Raw genomic sequence first — 24,368 nt, forward strand, 5'->3', positions numbered from 1 at the left:
TTGTTTTTATACACATGTAAGAAATTTTCTTGAGTTAATAATTAGCTTATGATGTAAACTTGGGTAATGCTAAAAAACCGGCTGAAGATATTGAGCATATATAATACAGATTGTCTTTTTAAATAAAAATAAACCCTTTTACTCACAATATTAAATTTTAAAATAACATTATAAGTGATTTATTGTATTTTTGTGTACTGTGTACACTTTAAAAAAGGAAGGTTTTTTTGGACACATTTTACCCTAATTATAGGCCTACATGTTTTTGTTTAGTTCTCAAAATTTGTAAAACAAATATCATTTTTGTGCACTGGTGTCTGCTGCAGTGTACAAATGGCCAACTAAAGACTTAATTATGTTTAAATATAAAGTCTTTGTAACTACATGAATATCCTGTTTCTACATTTTAAATTATGTGATGTTTTTAATACAACTAACATGAATTTTGTGGGGAGAATGATTCATGTTTCTGAGTGGGTTTTAAGGTGTGAAAATGGAATTATGCTGACTAATCAATGATTAAAAAAAACATGAAACTTGCAAACATCTCAGTGTGCATTTGTTATTTTGATGTACATGTACGTGGTTTGGAAATAAACAATCAATATTCAATTATTTGCAAATCAAAACTCAGACCAACATGGAACTTGCCAAAGTGTGAGCAGAAGTTATCTGGCAAAATAATACCAATTATGCAGAACTTTACATCAAGACTTGAAGGCATGCACACAGAACAGTAATGTTAATTTATAAGGCCAAGTTAAAAAAAAAAAAAAAAATACATTGTACTTTCTCGTCCGGGCTTTAAAAAAAAAAAACTAGCTCGTCCAGGCTTTCTGAAAAAAAAAGTAGGAGGCAGGCACTACTTCCCCAGAAATGGCAGCAGATTTTATTTTGTTGATTTTTTTAGCTGAAATGAAATTGTGTCCATGTGTTCCTTCCTCCATTGTCCAAAGGAGCCATAACCCTTTCTACATATAGCTGCAGTTTTGTTGGAAACAAATAAAAAGACAAAAATATTGACAATAAGGTGCAAGTATTTGCAAATGCATTTTAAAAAAAAAGAGAAAAAAAGAGGAGGGCAGGGAAAAGGAAGCAACGGGGACGAAAAAATGTTGTTTTTTTTATTTGGCCTAAACCAATGTTTTGTTAACCTTCTCATTAAGGCAATTCTAGGAGCTAGTTCACAAGAGTTGTATTCTTGTACATGTGTTTTTAATTTAGTATTCTTGCATTTAAATAGAGTTATAACCCTCAGTTTCAAAGGGTTGGACTTCACGCCCCTTAAATCTGGGATTTCACATGCTTGCGCGACAATAAACTTATTCTAATATTATTATTACACAACTATTTCATCATTTGTGCAGGTAAAGGTGGGGGGGGGGGAAACAAATTGGAGATTGTACAATAGCGCCTCCAAGAGTTGACCTTCGGGAAAACGGAAAGAAATAAGACAGTACCACTCACTTGAAAGGGGGGTGGTTATAAATTGAGCAAGATAAATTGTTGCATGTAAATAAATTTTATTAATATTCACCTCCACTTTAAAGATCTTCCGAGTTAAAAGAATAACAACAAATAATATTCTAAGTGTTTTGATTAAATCTCTAATCTAAATGAAAGAAATATGACAAATTCCATTTTCAGGATCGGCGTGACCACCCCCTTAAATGGTTTTGGTTCCTGCGTATTGCCAGGTATTGCACGTTCACACAACACAAGACGTTGTACAGTCTGGCGTCCAAAAGTCACTCTTTCCTGCGTTTACTCACCGGAATATCCTTTCAATTACGGTCCGTCCCTGGGCATGAAGATCGTTTCGATGAGTTGCATCATCTGATGGGTGGATATAGGAGATTCCAATGACAGTTTGAGACCCAATCCGATGATGCTACTGTTACCGAAAGCTCGTTTGTCACGGACATAAAACGTAATCCCAGTTGTTCATGTTGCACATTGGCATTGCAAGTTCATGATAAACATAAGTTTACCTTTTTTGTGCTGTTGCATTGCCCAGTGTAGTAGAAGTACTTGGTGCTGATACCTCATATAGAGTGTGTTTACTTCACAGGAGATCTGCCTGGAATAATTTTAGTTTTTTTTCAGTAATACTATAGTGAATGTTACAAGTTTTAATCAGCTAAAGTTGACATGTAATGATTTCAACATTACATTGGATGTGATAGTTTGGAAGGACGTCTAAACAACGATTCAGAGAACAAGAAGTGAACCGCTCTGTTCAGAGCATCCTGATCAATCAGATCATCAATTTATTGCCGAACTGTTTTGCCACAGACCTGAGAAAAAACTTCTATGGACATTTGCTTATTGGAGGATTTGAAAATAGAGTCACCAGGTTGAATTGTTTGGTGAGTTTATGTTTAACTGTTAAAATGTGATCATTTTTCTGTTGTGTTGAAAAATGTGTGTGCAATTGCAAACATTTCCTAAACAAATTTTAAACAAGTGTTGAAATGTTTTGTTTTGATTTTTTTTGTTTTCATTATTGCAGAACTGTATGGATACTAATTTAAATGATTAACATAGCCTATGTTAATCATTTAAATTAGTATCCATACAGTTCTGCAATAATGAAAACAAAAAAAATAGGGCCTTTAAATTGCTGAATCCACCAACAAGTGGATCATTTGCAATCACTCAAAAATAGACCTACCAAAATTTCGAAAGACATTTTTATTTTTAGGGATTAATAATGATAAAGGTTTAAAAATATTATAAGTATTAACAGGTGAAAAAAAAATTAATGAATTCATATAATCATTGTTTTCTTAACATTTAGTATAGATCTATCAAACTTTAAGTTCATCATGCATCATGTTAGCTTTCATCAGATACCTTCTAATACTATAGCTCCTTGAAGTGGAAATTGAGATTGGGAAATGATTTTATTTTTTAAACTTTGATACACAGAAATATATCCTTGACAATTGGGACCTGGAGTGCTCTGAAATGTGCGAAACTAAATCAGGCCAACTTTACTAACTCTTTAGCCGGCAAATTTCTTCAAAAATTCCATTGGGCAAAGAAAAGGTCCTCAGCTTGCTCAGTATTTCACAAATCGAGTTTGCAGACTCTATTCAATTTTTAAACTTAAAGGAGATGTTTCTTCAATATTTTGCTCATGAGAGGGAAGTCAAGAGATTTCAAAATGAGGCTAAAGACTAGACTGGTACATGTCCAACCATGGTCCAACTGTTTGCAAAGACTGACCTCGTCGTTCAGTGTCATTAGTGTGGTGGCTGACTATGGAGAAATGTGTTGTAAATTTAGAAACTAGTTCCCGGTTCATAGTAAGTTTGTTTTGGCACAGTTGATTGATGCAGTAGTGAAGCCGTGCTGGACAGCTTCAATCCTCCAACACTATGGTTGGGGCAGTGCCAATGACATTCAGAAGCAGTGCGGATGATGTAAAGCATAATGCACGGCTCAATTATTATGCATGACTGAACATAAACAATAATGGGTACAGGCTACGAACCCGACTATCCTCCAAAATCAACCAACACTGCTACCATTCAGCCTCAAGCCTCCAAAATCCTCCAAAACCACCTGGAGGATTTGGGAGGATGAAGGGGGTTGCAGGCATGCAAAATTTGCTCGGATCAGCTGATTTCCTCGTTTTTCACTTCACACTTACGCCATTAAAAATTGAAAAACACTGTACAAAGTCATGTGAAGCTTTAGAGTTCACCTGGTGTTAGGGGTAATGCATAATTTATGAAATTATTATCAGAAAATAAATAAATAATTTAGCTGAATGACAAATCGCCCTACGTGCACTTTTAGCCCTGTCATGTAACTACATGTACTTGTGCAGTTATCCTGAGCAGAATAGACATCCTCAGTGCTACATGTGTAAATACAAGTAGAAATGGTGCATGTGACGAACATGCAGAAGGCAAGCCATACAAGCTTTCATTACTGGGAAGTGCAATGAAGTCATTCAATGTAGATGTCTATACAGACTCACACTGCACCCAAGGATTTTGTTTGGGTTCATCCAGATAATGTGACCAGAAACCACAACCCTAATCCAGGTTATTAAGCCCTTGGTCAATTCAGCTCATCAATCCATTCAGTTACTTCCCTTTGAAGACTTGGAGGTCTCCTATTGTTGAAGGGCTATGATGAATTGGCTGAGTGTATGGCCAGGGAGGCTGTAAAGTTCAGTGGTCTGCTTTTTGTGGTCTGCTTTTTGTGTGTCTTTATGGTTGTGGCTGGTCTTCTACCAGTATTTGATACATGAAGTTAAATCAGATTGGAAACTTTGCACGGTGGTAGTGTAACCTAGTGAGGGTTTGCAGTCACACCATGTGGAAGAATCTCTGTTGAGAAGATGCGTTTTTCTGAAAAGAATCCGTTGGTTGTGAACTCAACATTCCGATCAGTATGCTCTTCAGTAGAAGCCAGACAGTGGATGAGGCTGCATATATTGGGCTGGATGATTACTGAGGCGTGGAGTTGTGAAGGCTGATCACTGAGGCGTGGTGGTGAGGATGCTTGGGACTGATCTCTCCAGTGTGAAGTTGTTGTTCAGTTGATGTCATACATACAGTGCATGTACACTTAATTACTGGCATGACTGGTGATGCAACTTGATGAATCCTTGATGGTGTGTGAGGGTTCATGTATACCTATGTTCCCCAATACCGATGTTCCCCAATACCGATGTTCCCCGAAATACCTACCAATATACCCTAACCCTAGCCCTAACCCTAGCCCTAACCCTAATCCTAAGGATTTGGGGGAACATCGGTAGTGGGGAACATCGGGTAGATCCCTGTATGTGACACCCTTGGTTTCACTTTCAGTGATACTGGTGCTGGGGGAAGTTGGACAATTGAAAGAGTTAGGTCTTCTCCAAACTGGGACCTTGAGTGCAGAAAAATATGCAAAACAAATTCAGGCCAACTTTACTCACTCTTTAGCCAACAAAAAAATCTCCCAAATTTTCATGAGGCAAAGACAAGGTCCTCAGTATTTCACCAGCCAAGTTTGAGGTCTCAATCCATTTTTTAATGAAGACTTTGTCTTCAATATTTTGCACCTGAGAGTTAACCCAAGTGATTTAAATTTGAAGTCTAAGACTAGACTGATACATGTACAACTGTTTGAAAAGACTGACCTCTTCGGTAGTCCATTGAGAGAATGTGTAGAAATAGATAAGTACCAGATGTTCTTTTGACACAGTTGACTGATGCAGTACTAATGTGATGTTGGACTGGTTGTTTCATGTGCCAGTCTATTTTCTTGGGTCGCATGTTTTTGATAGCATGAGTTTTGAGACTCTCAATCACACACAGTATTGAAATTCCCAAATTTTCGGACTAGGTCGTTCCATTGTCAATGGTTACGGATGGATGATCACTACATAACGGAATTGTCATGATACAAAGATTTTTGTTTTTAAATGATTCTATTTAACATCATTTTATCACTCTCTACATCCACATTGTAGTAAAGAGCCCCAAACCAACAAACGTCAAGATGTGTGCGGCCATTGTCACCAATTTTCTGCCGGACTCGCCCAGTCAGGATAACCTCAAGTCCCCGACGACCCCCGACATGCCCGAGGGCGCTCATCTGTTTGCTCCAGACAGCTGCGAGCTGACCAATGGGGAGGCAGACCTCATGCACGGACTGTCCAACAAGGTAAAACAAAAATTGCTTGAACCTTAAAGGGAAAATACAACATTTGCAAACATCAAAAAATAAAACTACCAAATCATTTTGAAATACCTTGCTGGACTGTTAGTGAATGACAGTGTAAAGCATCCTGTAAAATCATGGCACCTGGTATACTGTCATTTTCAAGAAAAGTGGTATTTTTGTATCAATTTCCAACGCTGATCGGCCGATCAGCGTTGGAAAAAACTGGCTTTTTTTCAAATACTGGCCCCAGTTGACCATCGCACTTGTTTGCAATCGATTACACACCTATGGACGGTTACAAGCCAGCTAGACTGGTTCCCTGACCTTACAATTCCCCAATGTATGTAAACTGCTCTGTTTCTTCTTAAATGGAGTCAGGGAACCAGACTACAGGAAAATGATTGTTTTTCTTGGTTTTTATAGCATTTTCGAACCCAAAACTTCAAAAAAGTCAGTGTAACTATATTTGCTATATATTTCCAACCCCTCAATTCCATCCATTTCTGAAAATTACAGCAAAAGCAAATGATGTATATTCCCTTTAAATTGCTGATGAAATTTTATAAATTTTCAATCCTAGCACGCTGTCATTTCTATCACTAAGGCCCCCTTCAGGTTTCATTGTAATTACGTGCTCAAAGGAAACAATGCAGAATTGGACACAAAGAGTGTCGCCTTGTGACGCTCGGAGCAAGGTGGCGGGTTTTTTCCACTGGAATTACAGATTTACGACCTCTAGGACAATTTTCTGTTCAATTTTACCAGATATGCCAGAGGTAGCCATGTCATTTTTTTTTGTTCCCCGCTCCCAAACCACCCTTAAAACAATTGCCATTCCCTGGGCCCAGGTCTAAATGTAACACCCCCCCCCCCCATGCGAAATAGACCCAAAAGTTGTTTTATATTATTTCTCAAAGTATGAGTTTGAGGCCACAAGTCTGACACAAATGCTTGATTTCCATAAATATTTCTACAGTCGATCCCAGTTATAGGCCACAAGGACGTCTTAGTCAAAATTACCCGTGGGATTACAAAATATTAATGAGCTCGCATACAGTCATTTACAGGTGAAAACATTGTGCTGGCTGTTGTTTAGATATGCCGTTATAGGGAACTGCCCTATGACTGCTGTATAAATTTGTACAATTGTGTCTCCATTCAAGGGGGCCTCAAAAGTGTACAGTGTTCACGTGCCGGGATGCGTCTATAGACTGATCCCTCGTCCTCAAATAGAAGCAAGTAAAAACCGAATGAATTATGGATAATATAATAATGAAAATATGTTATGCAAATTCGGGACAGGGAGGGCTAAAGATTGCCATACATGTATGTGAATACAAATGAGGCAAGTCGTTTGGTTTATAGTTTTATTTTCATTTCACAAAACAGTTTACAAGAATCTATATAAAGAATTACCAAAAATGATATGAGGGATCCAGGTAAAAAGCATATATGCTTGTACCAGTACATTGTACAAGACCTGGAACTGGGTGATTACAAATTAAGTTAATAAATTAACATACTATGTACATACACTGGGCTACACAAAAAAATTGCAACCAGCCTGTTCCAACCTCAAAAGTAAACAGGGAAAAATTGCAAGTTCAGGAATTAAGCTTTTTCAATTCATAATTACTGACTTTGACTGGAGCCTGTTTCCAAACCTGTTCATGGATCATTTGTAGCTTCAGTGCATTTTGCATCAAAAGCGTTCTGATTTGTTCGTATAAAACCACGTCAAATCATTTGCAATTACCCGGAAAAGTACCCACCAAATCAATGACAGAAACCTTACTCAAAGTGAAGATAGGACTGGTATCAAATACACACCATACACTGTGAAATTATTCCGCCTGAAATGGTTTTATTGGTGAGAAAACAAACAAAGGTGGTATCGAGTTAGGTTGCCATCTGGTACACTGTCTTTTATGTACACATTTGCGGCAGAATCCACTTGCCATGGTTACAAGAACCAAAATATTGACCACACATTAGGCCAAAAAAAAAATAAGTCGGTCTCTGGTCAGCAGGCGCGTCGATTTTAACCATGCGCGTCAATCTTTTTTTTTTCCAAAATGTTCCGCTGTAGCTCCAACAGCACCCTCTATTGCTGCACCTTCTCAATTTTTGTTACCAAAGAGCACCAAGACATGGGACATTGCACCAAGGCAAATGATCGAGAGCACCAAGGCAAATTATGGAGGACACCAATGTTCATGAGGACACCAAAAAAGCAAAATAGTACCCCACCTTGTCTGTACAATCCAAGCTTGAAAAAAAAAAAAAAAAAGCCGCGTCGCCGCGTCAATTCCGGAACTTTGGTCTGACCAGAGACCGAATATATATTTTTTTTGGCCTTATCTGTTTATTCAAAATGTGTAGTATCCACCGAGCTGAAACTTCAACATGTTGCTTGTAATGCATCCTACCTCAGATGTTAAAAAACTTTGTGCTTTAAAAAAAAAAGATACTCCAATCATACGTTTACAAAAGTGTCCCGCTCCTTGCGAATGTGTCAACTGTCTCCCACAATGCACTGCGAAAAATAGACTCTCCGTAGCACCCTCTTGGTGGCGCACTGTATTGGGAATCGCTCGTATTGGGAATCGATCTTAGGCCAAAAAAAAAAGTCATCGGTCTCTGGTCAGCGCGCGCGTCGATTTTAATCATGCGTGTCAACTTTTTTTTTTCAAATTAACACGGAAGCTACAACAGTGCCCTCTATATCCGCACCTCCTCAAATTTTTGTACTAAGGAGCACCAAGGAATGGGAAAATTGCACCAAGGCAAATGATAAAGGGCACCAAGGCAAATTATGGAGGACATCAATGTATAATGAGGACAGAAAAAAAGCAAAATAGTACCCACCTTGCCTGTACAATTCAAGCTTGAAAAAAAAAGCCACCAAAAAAAAAAAAAAAGCGTCGGAACTTCGGTCAGACCAGAGACCGATTATTTATTTTTGTTGGCCTTATTGCCTTGTTCTTTTCATTCTGACAAATACTTGTTACCTTGTCTCCCCTCTACAGAACAAACTAGTCAGCCCGAGTACAGAGATGTTTGACCTGCTACAGAAGCAGCTGAAACAACGATTAGATGACGGACAGGGAGAGACCATCTATGAGATAGGACAGGGAGGTGAGTCTACCGGAAGGAAGGGGGGGGGGGGGGAAGGAGAGGATGAAATCAAACAAAAAGTGCTTTGACAATATATGACAAGAAAATCCAACCCCTCCCAAATCCTCCAAAATCTCTTTACATAATGGATAATTTGAGGGCCTTTTAATAGAAAGGAAGAGTTTTTGGTCTTGTTGCCCACAAGGGTCTTTTTTTGCAAAATTTATTCTTTTGAAATTTATTGAGCACATCCATTTTTGATAGGACAAATATTATATTAAAGTGGTTGAAAAATATTTACAAACTCACTGTTTGCTTCCTCTCCACTTTTGTAACAAGTCTAAAATTATTGGGCTACGGCAAAGATTTAAGGACAGGAAGAAAAAAATTATTAAAGTCAGAAAGCAAACCTGTATCAACTTGTGTCTAATCGCTTAGGCATGTTAGGGTTAAATTAGTACATCTGTTTAGGCCACACACAAAAAACTTCAGCTTCCGGTTTCCCTACCTACCCTATTCTGACAGCCCCAATCCAAATATTTTTATGGGAAAAATGAGAAGAAAAAAACACCCAAAACATCAATTTCTACCTTTTCCCCTTGATTACACGCAGACACCCCCATATGATTCCCAACCTACCTACCCTATTTTCAAATGCCATGTAATTGAAAGCAGACATATTTTTTTTTTGTCCTCATTAAAAAACACTGACAAGATTGCTTCAGAATACACATTTTACATGTACATATATTCACTTATAACCCTAACCGCCCAAATTGCTACAACATACTACTGAGGAGTAACCTGTAGTATGTATTTCTTTCCATACAAGTGTGCACAGCACATGTAGTATTCTGTGGTATTTGGTACTTGATCCCCAAACAGCCCTTTGGGGGTTAGGGAAATTATAGTTAATGAGACTGTATAAAAGAAAACATGCGAATTAGTGAAATACCCGCAGGCTAGTTAAGAGTCTGTTTCAGTAACCCGGCTAGCTAGTGAAAAAAAGTTAAAGTTGAACCCTACATAATCGCTCATAGAAGGCATCAGAGAATGCGTCTTGAAGTTTCAAATCTTGTAGCAGATGTAACGGGGACACAGAAAAAAATAGACCCTAAATTATGGAATGACCCGTCTGCAAACATCATGTGTGCATACACATACACAGTAAGTATGTTGTCTAATGTCTATGACAAATGTTCTTCAGCGTCTATCACCACCCGCACATTTTTATCCTCTAGACAAAACCGTTTTGAGAAAAAAATCCTTTATTGCCTTGTGCTTTCAGAAACTTTTCACAGCCCTGAATGACACATTATGATAAATATCTGGATCCAAAGGTTGAGGAGTATGGTGCAATGTACTGGATGTGTGCCAGACTGAAATGGGGTCATATCAATGAAAGACTTGCAAATGCAGTAAAGAAGCGATACTGAATTCTTATTATTAGAATAAGCTTTTAGTAAATTCATCTGCAAAATTCCATTTGAAGATTGTTTCAATACAGTTTTATAATATGAATCAATGTTTTAATAATTAGTTGTTTGATTTTTTTGTTTTTTTAAATTAACCCAAACTGCCTAGCCCTTTTTAGCTACCGGTAGGAACCATCCTCAAACCTGCAAAGTTCTTCAGTTGCCTCCATGTAAAAATTGGATTCACCCTCAATCCCTCAAAATCATCTATTATTTCATGAAAATGTTCAGTGGAGAGATGACCCCTGCCTCAATCCTTAAAAATCCTCCAGAAGCAGTGCAGATGATATTCAGTATAATGTGGGCCTCAGTTATGCATGGCTGAACATAAACACCGCAGCTAGGCACAGCATACGACCTCAATGCATCCTCCAAAATCAACTGAGACTTTTTGCCATTCAGCCTCAATCCTTCAAAAAATCCTCCTAAACCGCCCGGTTGATCTTGGAGCATTGAGGAGGGTTAGGGTTAATGCTTTTGTAACAATGTTTTTAACAGCCGAATGTGGAAGTAGATTTTTCAGTCTCATCACCTTAGGCAAAAAAAAAAAAGTCTCCGGTTTCTGGTATGCGCGCGCGTCGCCGTAGCCATGCGCGTCGGCAAAGTGAAAAAGTTTTTTTTTTCAATACAAGATCATGTCTCAAAACCGCCAAACTCACTGGTTTGACTGGAATCCTGCTGCTGCACAATTTTAACGTGTTTTTAGATGGGGTTATGATCGAGAATAAGCTTTATGTGGCCTCTCTGGACTCCCATATATTTGCACTAAGTTTAGTCGGGCACCATTTGCAGTCATCAGCCGACATTTGAAGCCAAAAAAAAAAAAAAAAACAGGTAAAAAAAAAAAAAGCCGCGTCGCCGCACCACTTTTGGGGCAAGCTCCATACCAGAAACTGGAGACTTTTTTTTTTTGGCCTTATAACTGCATCTTATTCTACAAACTTTCCAGCCATTCCGAATCAATTGAATAGAAAGTTGTGCACTTTAATTACTAGACTTGCTTTGTCTGGTTTTCCCTCAGGCGATGGCAACGAGGGAGGCCTGAATCGCGAGGACATGGATGCCTCCATCGCCACCTTAGACTGCCTTGCCAAATCCTTGGAGGCTGACGTGGTCTTACTCAGAGAGCGACCTCTGGAGACAGGATACGCCGCCGATTTCCTGGTCAGAAAGCGTGCTGAAGAGAGAGACTTTGTCGAAGTTCGGTACGTGGGGGATTCTTGGAAGTGTAAATTCACTTAGAAACAAATCTTTCTTTCAACAAGTTAGTGAGTTGTGATTAGGTTTTTTTTTTGGGGGGGGAGGGGAGTCATTGAAAAGTTCAGTTTCTTTTTGAGGCATGTCACTCACAGGTTTATTTCGTGTTTATACTACAACTACTCTTTTTCAACTTGAATTCTTGAGATCTTTTCTGTCATTTGAAAAAGTATGAGTATCTATTCTTGACAGAACAGTCAATAATGTGTGTCACTTGCTTTAGTCCAAAATTTATTGACAACTCTTATCAACAAATGCATTGGGAATTGGATTCAGACATGACCATTTAATAACATGAATAGCTTGGCGACATCAAGAAACTTGGTCAACAAGTGATTAAATCATGGATAAGTTCAGGCGAGGACCATAACTCGACTAGTGGTTGATTCATAATGCAACATACGCCTGCGCACTAATAGCGATGTGCAAATGCCTCTAGTTAAACGATGGTCAAAACGTCATCACAAAACTCCTTAGTCCTGTTTAACCCCCACGGATGCTTTATGTGGGGCAATACTATTGGTTAACAGCGATGCAAGCATGCCCTGTGGTCCGTTTCCAAAAAGTCAAGTAGACTAGTCCAACCATTCTTCGTTGGAGTGAAGTTAGTCGAACTATGGTTATCCATAGTCCTCGCCCGAAATCCTGCTTCATGATGTATCTATGGGGTTATAGTAAGTGTGAACAGTCACTAGTTGAAGTATGTATTCAACGTCATTATGAAACCCGCGTTGGTATCCTGCTGTACATTGCAATTGGTGTGTCTATGGGCAACCAACCTCATAGACTGGTCACAAAAAGTTATTAACCCTAACCCACCTCACTCCTCCAAAATCCTCCTGGCGGTTTTGGAGGATTCTAGAGGATTGAGGATGAATGGTGATTGAATCAAATGAGGATTCTGGAGGATTGAGGATGAATGGTGATTGAAGCACATGAGAATTTTGGAGGATTGAGGATGAATGGTGAATGAAGCACAAGAGGATTTTGGAGGATTGAGGATGAATGCATTTTGAGGCAGGACTGTCTGATGATTTTGAAGGATTTGGCATTGGTTATCCTTCATTTAAACACGAGTGCAAAGTTTGGGATGAGGAGGATTTTGGAGGATTGAGGATGAATGCATTTTGAGGCAGGACTGTCTGACAATTTTGAAAAATTTAGGCGGAGTTGAAAAATTTTGGAGGATTTTGGAGGATTGAGGATGGTTGTAAGCAACAAGGGCCTAGGGGGTTAGGGTCCCTTGAACTAGACTAGTTTAACCATCGTCAACTAACGTGATTGACCATAACCTTACCAACTCCGTCAAAATCAACAGATAAGCCATGTCTACAAAATCAATCAAAATCCACCAGCACCAGTGGTGGATTTCAGGAGATTTGGTCCTGAAGCATTATGGGAAGCAGAGTGAATGATGGATTTTGATGGACATGGTTTTCTGGGTAGCATAACTAAGTAGGGAGTTAAGGGTTAAGAAAAATATTTGCCTCACTTTGGTTAAACAAAGTCGATGAACGTAGTTATATTCAAATTCTTAACGTTTTTCTTAATTTTTTTAAAACATAAAGAGTTGCAGTTGTAGGGAATGTTGACGCCGGTAAGAGCACCCTCCTTGGTGTCTTAACCCACGCTGAGCTGGATAACGGCCGAGGGCTGGCCCGACAGAAACTGTTCCGTCATAAGCATGAGATGGAGTCTGGACGAACCAGCAGCGTGGGCAATGACATCCTGGGGTTTGACAGCAAGGGGAACGTCGTGAATAAGCCAGATACTCACGGTAAGGACAAAGCAGATCTGAAGTCCTGTACAATGCCCAAGTTGACATGTTTGACCCAGCTTACATGTACATAGAAATGGGCCCAATTTCACGGAGCTGCCAAGCACAAAAATTAAGCCTGGCGTATAAAATTAGGTTACCAGCCAAAACTCCTTGTGATTTTCATGAAGAGCAAACAACAGAGCTGAATACTAATCACAAGCAATATACATCACATGGAGTTTTGGCTGGTAACCTGCTTTTATAAGCCAGACTCTTTTTTTTTAAATTTGTGCTTAGCAGCGCCGTGAAATTGGCCCTTGCAGTTATTCATTCTGTACTTGCTAATCTGGGCATGTGATGACTGTACACTCATGAGGCGCCCTTCAATGGAGAAACCATTGTGCAACATTGTTGCATTCAGACACATGGGCAATTTGTCTTATTGCGGAGGACATTCATTTTGGACGATTCATGAATGTGCATGATTATAGTTGTAATCATAAATTGGATTTTGATTCTGATAAAAGGTATCAGTTAGATACTACAACGATTTAAACAAGAAATCATTCATCCAACTTTGTTGCTGTAGTAGAAATCGGCTCAAAACACCATGGTGTCGGACATACTCAGACAAATCAATTTGTTGTTTTTGTGCTCGTATTAATAAATTTTTCATTTAAAAGTAACGGCTAAACTGTTGAAAATTGTTAGAAATAAACTATATTTTAATAAAATACAGATAATAAGGCCAAAAAAAAAATAAGTCGGTCTCTGGTCAGCGCGCGCGTCGATTTTAATCATGCACGTCGATCTTTTTTTTTTCCAAAATGTTCCGCAGTAGCTCCAACAGCGAATGGGAAATTGCACCAAGGCAAATGATCGAAAGCACCAAGGCAAATTATGGAGGACACCAATGTACATGAGGACACCAAAAAAGCAAAATAGTACCCACCTTGTCTGTACAATCCAAGCAAAAAAAATTCGCGTGGCCGCGTCAATTCCGGAACTTTGGTCTGACCAGAGACGGTATATATATTTTTTTTGGCCTAAGCTTCAAATTGATAAACATGTTTCATTTGTGGCTTTTGGGTTTTTTTTTTATATTATTTTTAATTGAGGTTTATAATTCCGTGGAATTGCCCAACTCAGAATCAAGAATTATCATTCGGAATTATGTAGTTGATGATTTTTTTATTTTGCTGTTGTACATTATTCGTCTTGACTTTTTTCTTGTTAGGTGGCAACCTGGACTGGCTGAGAATATGTGAAACGTCGTCCAAGGTCATCACCTTCATTGACCTTGCAGGTCACGAGAAGTATCTCAAGACGACAGTGTTTGGAATGACGGGACATGCACCGGACTTTGGAATGCTCATGGTAACTGTTGCTTTGTAAAATCTGGCAAGGAAAAACGTTAGTCAGTGTTTAGTTTTGGTAGGATTGGTCCATCGTTAGTTTGGGGCAAAAAAAAAAAAAACACCCAGGATTCCCTAACCACTCTAGAAATCAGGGAAACTTTGAAATTTTATTTCATTTTTCCAGTCAAGGAAAACTTGGGGAATTTTAGGAAACACAAGAAAAAGGGAAATCGCAGGAAATTTGACAGAAAATGGAAATATTATTATATTGACATGCTACCACTCTGTTGCACATGGTGAGGAAAGGATGGCTATAAGGGGAGAAGGGAGGCAATTGTGCCCCCCCCCCCACCAAATCCTGGCCTTCACTACCACGATGCAGAACATCATCTGACACACGAACGAGCGAACTACCCCTTATGAAAAACCCTGGCACTACCACTGACTGTACTTGATTTTTTTTCCATGGAGGAGAATACTGATTGTCCATTCCTATGTTCGTCTTTATACAGATCGGCAGTAACGCAGGCATCATTGGCATGACCAAAGAACATCTGGGTCTTGCCCTGGCACTGAGCGTGCCCGTATTTGTCGTCGTCACCAAGATTGACATGTGCCCACCCAACGTCCTGCAAGAGACTATGAAGCTACTGCAGCGCATCCTCAAGTCACCAGGATGCCGCAAGATCCCCGTGCTTGTTAGTACGCAGGATGATGTTGTCATGGCTGCAACTAACTTCAGCTCCGAGAGGTATGTGCTCAGTGTTGTGTTCAAGTCCACATACATCCATCATTAGTCCATCACAAGTCACTCGCAGTCCATCACAAGTCCATTGCTAGTCCATTGCAAGTCAATCAGCAATCCATCACAAGTCAATCACAGGTCTATCTCAAGTCCATCACAAGTCAATCACAAGTCCATCACAAGTCAATCACAAGTCAATCACAAATCCATCACAAGTCCATCACATGTCCATCACAAGTCCATCTTGAGTCAATCACAAGTCAAACACAAGTCCATCACATGTCCATCACAAGTCCATCTCAAGTTAATCACAAGTCAATCATAAGTCCATCACAAGTCAATCACAAGTCCATCACGAGTCCATCATAAGTCAATCACAAGTCAATCACAAGTCAATCACAAGTCCATCACATGTCCATCACAAGTCCATCTTGAGTCAATCACAAGTCAAACACAAGTCCATCACATGTCTATCACAACTCCATCACAAGTTAATCACAAGTCAATCATAAGTCCATCACAAGTCAATCACAAGTCCATCACAAGTCAATCACAAGTCCATCACAAGTCCATCACAAGTCCATCACAAATCCATCACAAGCCAATCTCAAGTCAATCACAAGTCCATCACAAGCCAATCTCAAGTCAATCACAAGTCAGTCACAAGTCAATCACAAGTCCATCACAAGTCCATCATAAGCCAATCTCAAGCCCATCACAAGTCCTCCAGTCCCGTCGCAAGCTGTTCAACTGAACTGTGACAAAAACAAGTTATTTGTGTTTGTTTCTGCAGAGTGTGCCCCATCTTTCAAGTCTCTAACGTGACCGGGGAGAACCTGCCTTTGCTCAAGACTTTCCTCAACCTACTGTCCACCAGAATGCACTGTGACATCACCGAACCGGCAGAATTTCAGATCGATGAAACGTATTCAGTACCGGTAAGTCACTATAACGACATACCCTATCATCAAGGCTTGCAACTTTTCTCGGGATCCGCTGATTTCCTCATTTGTACTTCTCATGAATGCCATTGCAAATTTAAAAATACTGTACAAAGTCTTGTGTGGTTTGGAGTTTCCTCGTTTTTTTTTCTAAATTCCCAGATGCATGCCTGATCATCAGATCATCAATAATGAAGTTAAAGGCTTGTTTGAGGTAAAAGCTCATCGTAAAAGAGACCGCCAATAGGATTCGGTACCATCAACACAATTATTCATCAGGTAGAATTTGTGTAGGGTTAAAGCAAATTCAACATTGGGTGAAGGGCAAAACCCGGTGTCGAAATAATGTCACCTCAACGCAAATTCAATTTTATGAATACATGTAGTTTGGTTGCGGTACTTGCTGCTATATCAGATTTGAACCAGCCAGCCGACCCCGGCAAGCTGGGTGGTCGAGTGGTAAGACATCTGCACTAAAGCAGGAGGTCGCGGTTCGAATGTCGTATTACCTCAAAACATCAGGCCTCTAATTTAAAAAAAATTAAAGAACACATTGCATGCCCCTTTAATGCTTCTATCCGCTCTTGCCTAAGACAAACATAACTCTTGTGTTTCATGCAGGGTGTTGGAACTGTGGTGTCAGGAACAACGTTAAAGGGACTGATCCGTCTGAACGACTCGTTACTCCTGGGTCCTGACCCCCAGGGCAACTTCCAACAAGTCATAGTGAAAAGTATCCATCGGAAGCGCATGCCTGTACGGATGGTGAAGGGGGGTCAAACAGCCTCCTTTGCTCTCAAGAAGGTGGGGATTAAGTATTCTAATGCACCTTATTTGTAAACGACTGCAGGCGTTGTAATGACACCATATTGCACTTGCCAACAGACGTGACTCCCAGATCATTGACATCAGTTCACATGTTGCTATAATTCAAAAGTAACATTTTTTACAATTGTTAAAGTTCTGTTCTCAGTGCTATTTTTGAGTTTCATCCTGGGGGAAAAAACAAAGATTCCTTTTCTAAATTGATATCTTTCTACCAATACAAAAGTGATTCACTTTTGAATGAGACCGAAAAAATCGGCCCAATTTAGTATTTAGAGATACATTTTCAAATGATTGGCTGCCAGACAAACATTTTGTTCTCGCAGGGTAGGCTGGTTCCCGCCCCACAATCATTATTGATAACGTACGGACTGGGAGCCAGTCTGCTTGCAAAGCGGATCTGTTTGTGCCCAAACAAAAAACCTATCCCCCCCCCCCCAGGGTTGCTGAGGTCCGAAATATGAAAAAAAAATTGAAGAATGCAATTTTTACTATAAGATTAACAGCCAAAATATCATGCCATGTATATTGCTGTTGGCTGTTTCCCTGCCAAGTTCAGCTGAGCATAACAATTTGCTAAGCGGTTTTTTTTTTTTTTTAACTTGAACAAAGAAATTGGCTGGAACAGGGTTAGAACTTGCGTCCTCCGGATTGCTGTTCAGATGCCCTACCAACTGAGCTATCCAGCACTATGTTGGCATGCACCCATTTTGTCCGTCTTTTTTTCAAATTATGTTTTTGTTTTTGTAATTCCTTGTAATTCTATCAGCAAATCAAGCGTTCCCACATCAGGAAGGGCATGGTGATGGTGTCGCCGCAGTCCAACCCAGAGGCATGCTGGGAGTTTGAGGGGGAAATTCTGGTTCTACACCATCCGACAACGATCAGCACACGATACCAGGCTATGGGTGAGTGACTGAAATACGACATGAAAACTGCTTACACAAAAAGAGCTAGCACAGTCAGTGCACTTATAGACTGTTATCATGTTGCGGCCATCATGATTATTTCCCATTCAAATCAACGTAACCAAAGCGAGGCTGGAAGGAAAAGTAGTCTGGTTCCTTTTTGCACAAAAAACACTATCATTCAATACTGTTATTGGATACAGGGAACATGACTGAAATGGTGGCAGCATGATAAAGGTCTATTACAGCTTGGGTCGCCCAGTGCTCTGGACAAGTTTCAGCAGTTTTACGTAATTTTTGAAATATCACTACATTTTGGTTTTCCCCTCGTGTATTTTAAATTTGAAGTTACTGGAGTGGAATGTGAGTCAAAAAGAAAATGACCGAATATCTAAATAATTTGCTTCCCATTTAAAGAAATTAAATTTGATACGCCAATGAAGCACATATTAAACGAGTGTGTTCTTCCACTCATCTGAAAAAATGATTACTGAGATTGATCCTTGCTATCAGAATTTAGGCCTGATTTACTAAAGCCGGCCTCAGGTCGACCTTGCGACGACACAGATCAGTCGGCAACTGACTTTTTGGGATCAAGCTGTGCCTGAGCTACGAAGGTCGGGAACAACTCAGTCGCCGATTTTGTGCGACCTGAGTGTAACTGGGACGATATTAAGACGATCGGCATCAGTAGAAAAATTTCAACTTCTGCGACGTGTTCCACCACCATTACGAGATTTCTCTGTTTTGTGACCCGAGCATAATTTTTGTGCTTGATGCCGACGGTTCCATCGTGGCGCAAGCGAATCGTGGGTCGACCCGAGGCCGGCTTAAAAAAACCTCATTTTTACAGCTGTCCATGGAATGCTAGTGCTTTGAAGTCAATTTCTTTCTTTTTGACTCGCACTTTATTCTAAGAGACTTCTTACATGTACATTAAATTGTGCACAAACAACTTTTTTTGTGTGGATTGGGTCACATCTTTCTGTTCTTTCACAATCACCGTTTCTCGTTGTTACCACAGTTCACGTCGGCAGCATCCGGCAGACAGCCTCTATCATCTTCATGAGTAAGGAGCACCTCCGGACGGGAGACAAAGCGCAGGTCCGCTTCAGATTCATCAAAAACCCGGAGTTCCTCCACGCGGACAGCCGAATGGTGTTCCGGTGAGTTGCCATGGTTACCAACACGAATGCTGTATACAGAAACCTAATCAAGGTTGCATGTGTATTGATAACAGTAATAAAACAAATGGGCATTTTCAGCACTTAAGCCTTTAGCACTTGTGATAAATTGTATTACATTGTATTTACTCCTCCATGAACCAATAAAACCAAAGAGCGCTGGGATGGTTTGGGGCGGTATGAGAAGTAACAGGCAGGATGATTGGGGAAGGTACTAGAGCTAAAGGGTTGAATCAAATCGCCCAGCTAAGTACACAACTAAATACTTTAGTCATAAATACCTAGGACAGTTTATCCAGTCCCATTGGTCGAGAGCCTGTCACGTGGCTGGCTGATCTTAAACACTCTTCCAGTGTCACATGAAATTTGGACTCCTATATATGAAATCCAGTGCCCCTTGCCGTTTTATTGGTCGAACGTTCACAATCCTCACGTAGGCATGTGCAATACTACCATTGAGTCAGTATTTTGTAGTCCTAAATTCACAACGCACTCACCACAGCTGCATCAGTGAGACATCGCGCATGTACGCGCGAAGCGTGTGCCAATCTCCATAAACGGAGTTGTTTACGTCTTACTCTCGAGCTGGACACTCTTATTATATATATAACTAGAGGGGTGTTTAAAAAAATTGAAGTAAAATTGTTGAACAAAATTGTTGTAAAGTTTAAATTTTGATTTTTTTTTAACCGAAAAGGTATTTATGAATGAGCTCGGCTCGGGTAATCATATCCACTGAGCTGCTAATTCAACAGTTTAGGTTTTGAACATTCTTCTTTGGATTTTGAGTGGTGTTATTATTGGAAACGATCAAAATGCATGAACAGCAAAATGATCATGTATGCCTGCAAACTTGACCATTATAGCGATAATGTTGGTTGTCGTTCTCTTTCCAGGGAGGGACGGACAAAGGCAGTCGGCCGCATCACCAAGACCCACCCCCACGTCTCTCTGAGTGTCCTCAAGAACAAACAGAAGATGGGCAAAGGAAGGGGCCAGACGGCGGGGCCCAAACCCCCCGACAACATGCCTGCCAGATACGGTGGGGGTCAGGGGTCGAAGGGCGGGCGAAGGAGCCGACACAAGAAAGCTCGGGAGACGGGGGAAGACCCCGAAGAGACCAGACACTACCACGAAGCCGCGGCGTGTGCGTCCACCTCTGGGACTGAAGTATAAAAGTAAATTTTAAAACGAGAATCACAATCAAAATTTTTAAAATGTGACTGTCACCATCAAATGGCTGTATCTTAAAGTCCAAAATTACACTTTTGGACGTAATGCATAGTTGGAAAGACAATTTCATTAGCAGTGAAATGACACCAAACTTAATGTATTTCTACTTTCTGATTCAGATGAAACTGTGAGATTTTTTAACCTGCTACATAAGTTTTTTGTACCGACTGCACATTTATATTGCTTGGTCCCCCCCCCCCCAAAAAAAGTGAAATGCACTTTTTTCGGGAATTTGTATATTATTTCAAAACTGGAGGAGAATGCTTCAAAGTATTCAGGTCTGAAAAAAAATCGAAACATCCAACCCATTTTTTTTGCAAAATTGACGTCGTGCAATTTTACAGCCAGTTGGTGTTAGATGGTCACAACTCAGCTGTTTTGCATAAATTTAAATAAAATTCAAACTGTTCACTGCAACGTTGTAGTAAAACAAAATTCTTCTTTTGTAGGTTTTTCATGTCATGCAGTAAAGCTGTGGATTCATAATTAAAATCAAAACTTTTAACTCTTGATAAATAAATCATGAACACTCAGTGTCAGATGCTGCGTCACTGTCGCAAAATTGCCAGCACATCTGGCTTTTCAAAGAAAAATTTGTTACTTTTTGTTTAACTAAATCAACAAAATTTTAGAACAAAGTTACCGTTACGTCAATTTCCAGAGGATTTTATGCAAGAAGATGGACACATCGCATCTTCTGAACTTGCCAGTAACAAATCTTACATGTGATGTTTGAAGCAGTATTGTGGTGCAGATACAGTAATGTTGTGACAAGGACAAATTTAGCAAGTTTTAATCAGTCATTTTTACAATCATCTTAGCTGTAGTTAAATTTTCTGTGACCATTTTAATACCTTTTATCGGGAATTTTATCACAATTGTGCAAATTGAATACAATTACATATCAGTCCAGAATAACTTCTTAATAAGTTACTCTTTTTTTACATTTTAATCATAACTGTGTAAAATCTCCCTTCTTACCTAAAACATTGTTGTCCTTTAAAATACATTGTATATTCTCTCATTTGCATATTACCACTTGTTAAAGCCCTGCAACAAAATTTCAGTATGCTACCCAAAATGTTGAAAAGTTGAACTGTCATTAAAGGTAAAGTAGGCCATTTGTCATTGGTAAATTTTGTTTTCGTTTGAAGCAACAAAAGTGCCAAAAATCTAAAGAGGAGCGTTTAAGAACTAACCTGATGAAGCGTTAGCTCTGTGAATGCTGTATATTTCTAGAAAACACAATATTCTGGATCTCGATATTAGTTCAAAAGTTTCTGAGTCATGACCCAATCCCGAAAACAGCATTCGGGACGTGATTCTCATTCAGCCAATTGTTGCTACGTGACGTCACACACTGAACCTACAAGATTCTTGCTGATACATGTAATAGCAACCGCGCGCGCGTGTGCATGTGCGTCATGACAATGCACTTGCACCCATTCACGGATTTGCCCAATTACAAACCAACTGCCAACAGCTATTTCCAGAAATGTGTCACTTGACACATCTTTGGGAATGACCTTTTTTTTTTTTTTTCCAAAATGACAGCATACCAAAAAGGAATAATTTCACAGGGAGTTTAGTGTTATTACTATCTTTAAACCAAGTAAACTTTTAACAATAATTTGGTCGGTTTAATCCTTTTTGGATAGATGCAAATGGTCTAATATACCTTTAAATCGCAGACTATGGATTTAACATCATGTTACATCAGATTGTTGCAGTCAGATTGACCATCATGTGAACATTATTTTCTGCAATTTGTATATTACAAAGACTTCATCACTAGCGTTGGTTCCTACTGGACCTTTTCAAACTTCGTTTTTAATGCAGTGTTACATGTGAATAATAAGGGCATGCCTAATTTACTTGTACATACGACTGAACAATTTTTAGACCCTTCGCTTGCATTTTAAAAAATAAGTGTTAATAGAATTTTCTTTTTTCCCCCAAAATTGTCATTTGTGCAGCTCTTAATATCCTGTAGTGTTTTAAATCATTGATGTAAATTAGATACTTAGAACAATGGTAGTTTTAATTAAAACTTTGCAAGATGTCAGATGATTATCACTCTCTTTAGTGTGCATTTTATTTATTCTTAAAACTACAGAATGACATTCAATTTTCTGTCTTCTACATGTAATGAGAATGTACGCTTTCTTGGGACTTGTTCTTTTTGCTTGAAACATTCTATGTATTTTGTTTTCTTTTTGGTGTTTTATTCCATGTTTTTTGCCTTTTTTGTAGAATTAGTAAAGTTTGTCCCCATGCCAAACCGTGTGACTTTGTTTTGATAATTTAAAGCTTACCCTGATGTCTTTTAAATTCCTTCTGATTTGAAAATCACAGGCACTTGGGAAAAAGGCACACCTGGATTTTTCTAGGTGTGTGTTTTTTCTAGGTGTGTGGTTTTCTAGGTGTGTGATCTGTGGTCCAGGGAAATTCAAGCGTGCAATTATTCACACTTCTCGGGAAGCTTTTAGGTGTGCGATGGTGTTGGGGTGTGATCGCACGCCTCAAATCAGAAGGACTGCTTTTAAATTCCTGCCTTGTCCCACATCTTGAAATTCCACTCCTAAGGCATATAGGATCATTTTCTTTTCATGGATTTTGTTTGTTTCCAATAATAACACCACTCAAAATCCAAAGAAGACTGTCCCAAACCTAACCTGTAGAAACTTTCAGCTCAGTGGATGTTACATGTTTTGATAAAACAGTGAAAACCATGCACAAGCTTTTGATTACATGTACATGTACTCTGCATTTCCAAAAATCAGTCACATGACTGATCTTTGGAAATCACCTACATTTCTTGATTTCTTTTAAATGACAGCAAGCCAGACGGAATAATTTCACGGGGTGTTTAGTACCAGTACGATCTTTCATTCAAGTAAAATTTTTGACAATGGTAGGGTACTTTTTGGATAAATGCGAGTGATGCTACATGCCTTTAATATTAGTTTTTTTGTGTCCAGGCATCCATGCTCGTTCACAAAATTTGTCAATTTGTTTTTGTAAACAGGCCAAAGAGTTTTGTTTGGGATTTGTTTGCTAATTTGTTAATTTTTTTCACGTTTTGGCGTTTTATAAAAGATTACATTTTAATAAAACTCTTAGCTTGCAATTTTGTCAAAAATCATCGTGTTAATTAGTGCAGTTGGATGAAAGAATACATCAATATTCTTGAAAAAGAGCAAATTTATTTCATTTCTTTTATTTTGTTTGAAGCCTCAATAGCTTATGTTGGGCTTTAAAAAAAAGTAGGAATATTTCAAGCAGTGGTGTATCCCTTTAAAATAGATGTATTCAGAAGTTGGACTTCTATTATAGAGCTGTATTAAAGGGAATATACATCATTGGCTTTTGCTGTAATCTTCAGAAATGAACTATATGAAGGGTTAGTATAATAGGTCAAATATTGTTACACTGACATGTTTGAAGTTTTGTGTTCGAAAATGCTGGAAAAACCAAGAAAAACAAAACTGTTCAAGTAGTCTGGTTCCTTGACTCCACTAAATATAAAATGGATCAATTTACAGATGCCGGAAAATTGTAAGGTAAGGGTACCAGTCTAGCTGGCCTGCACCTGTTCATGAACATGTAACCAGTAGCGAACAAAATTTGGACTGAATTAATGGTGAATTTGGAGCAGTAGTTGAAATTTTTTTAGGTTTTCCCAACAGTGGTCGGCTGACCACAGCTGGAATTTTCTACAAAATACCACTTTCTTGAAAATGACTTCACACCAGGTGCCATAAGTTTACAGGATGCTTTAGACTGTTATTTACCAACATCCTATTAAGGTATTTCATAAAATCTTGGTAGTTTTATATTTCGATGTTTGCAAATGTTGTATATTCCCTTTAAATAGCTCTATGACTTCTACT

General features: G+C 39.1%; 1 protein-coding gene across 5 annotated transcripts; it reads left to right on the plus strand.

Moving 5' to 3' along the window:
- The first annotated feature begins 1,672 nt into the window (after positions 1-1,672).
- Positions 1,673-22,756, plus strand: LOC119737308 (GTP-binding protein 1-like). Of its 5 annotated transcripts, none has more exons than XM_038211543.1 (13): positions 1,673-1,930; positions 2,187-2,369; positions 5,480-5,673; positions 8,703-8,811; positions 11,287-11,470; positions 13,091-13,299; positions 14,519-14,658; positions 15,152-15,390; positions 16,178-16,322; positions 16,947-17,129; positions 17,920-18,058; positions 19,083-19,224; positions 20,139-22,756. In XM_038211543.1, the coding sequence occupies exons 3-13, from the start codon at positions 5,509-5,511 to the stop codon at positions 20,416-20,418; spliced, it is 1,935 nt and encodes a 644-aa protein (XP_038067471.1). In that variant the 5' UTR covers positions 1,673-1,930; positions 2,187-2,369; positions 5,480-5,508; the 3' UTR covers positions 20,419-22,756. The 5 variants fall into 5 exon arrangements, with proteins under 5 accessions (XP_038067471.1, XP_038067472.1, XP_038067473.1 ...); XM_038211544.1 differs by having other exon boundaries at positions 2,296-2,369; XM_038211545.1 differs by lacking the exon at positions 2,187-2,369.
- The last annotated feature ends 1,612 nt before the right edge of the window (positions 22,757-24,368 follow it).

The sequence above is a fragment of the Patiria miniata genome, unplaced genomic scaffold (genome assembly GCF_015706575.1).
Source record: "Patiria miniata isolate m_02_andy unplaced genomic scaffold, ASM1570657v1 HiC_scaffold_3, whole genome shotgun sequence".
Taxonomy (NCBI): domain Eukaryota; kingdom Metazoa; phylum Echinodermata; class Asteroidea; order Valvatida; family Asterinidae; genus Patiria; species Patiria miniata.

Bases quoted from the DNA above. Each gene is read 5' to 3' on its own strand.
- LOC119737308 (XM_038211543.1), top strand. From the start codon at position 5,509: ATGTGTGCGGCCATTGTCACCAATTTTCTGCCGGACTCGCCCAGTCAG. The intron at 14,659-15,151 runs GTAACTGTTGCT...GTCTTTATACAG, and splicing joins CGGACTTTGGAATGCTCATG to ATCGGCAGTAACGCAGGCAT. The intron at 18,059-19,082 runs GTGAGTGACTGA...TTGTTACCACAG, and splicing joins CACACGATACCAGGCTATGG to TTCACGTCGGCAGCATCCGG.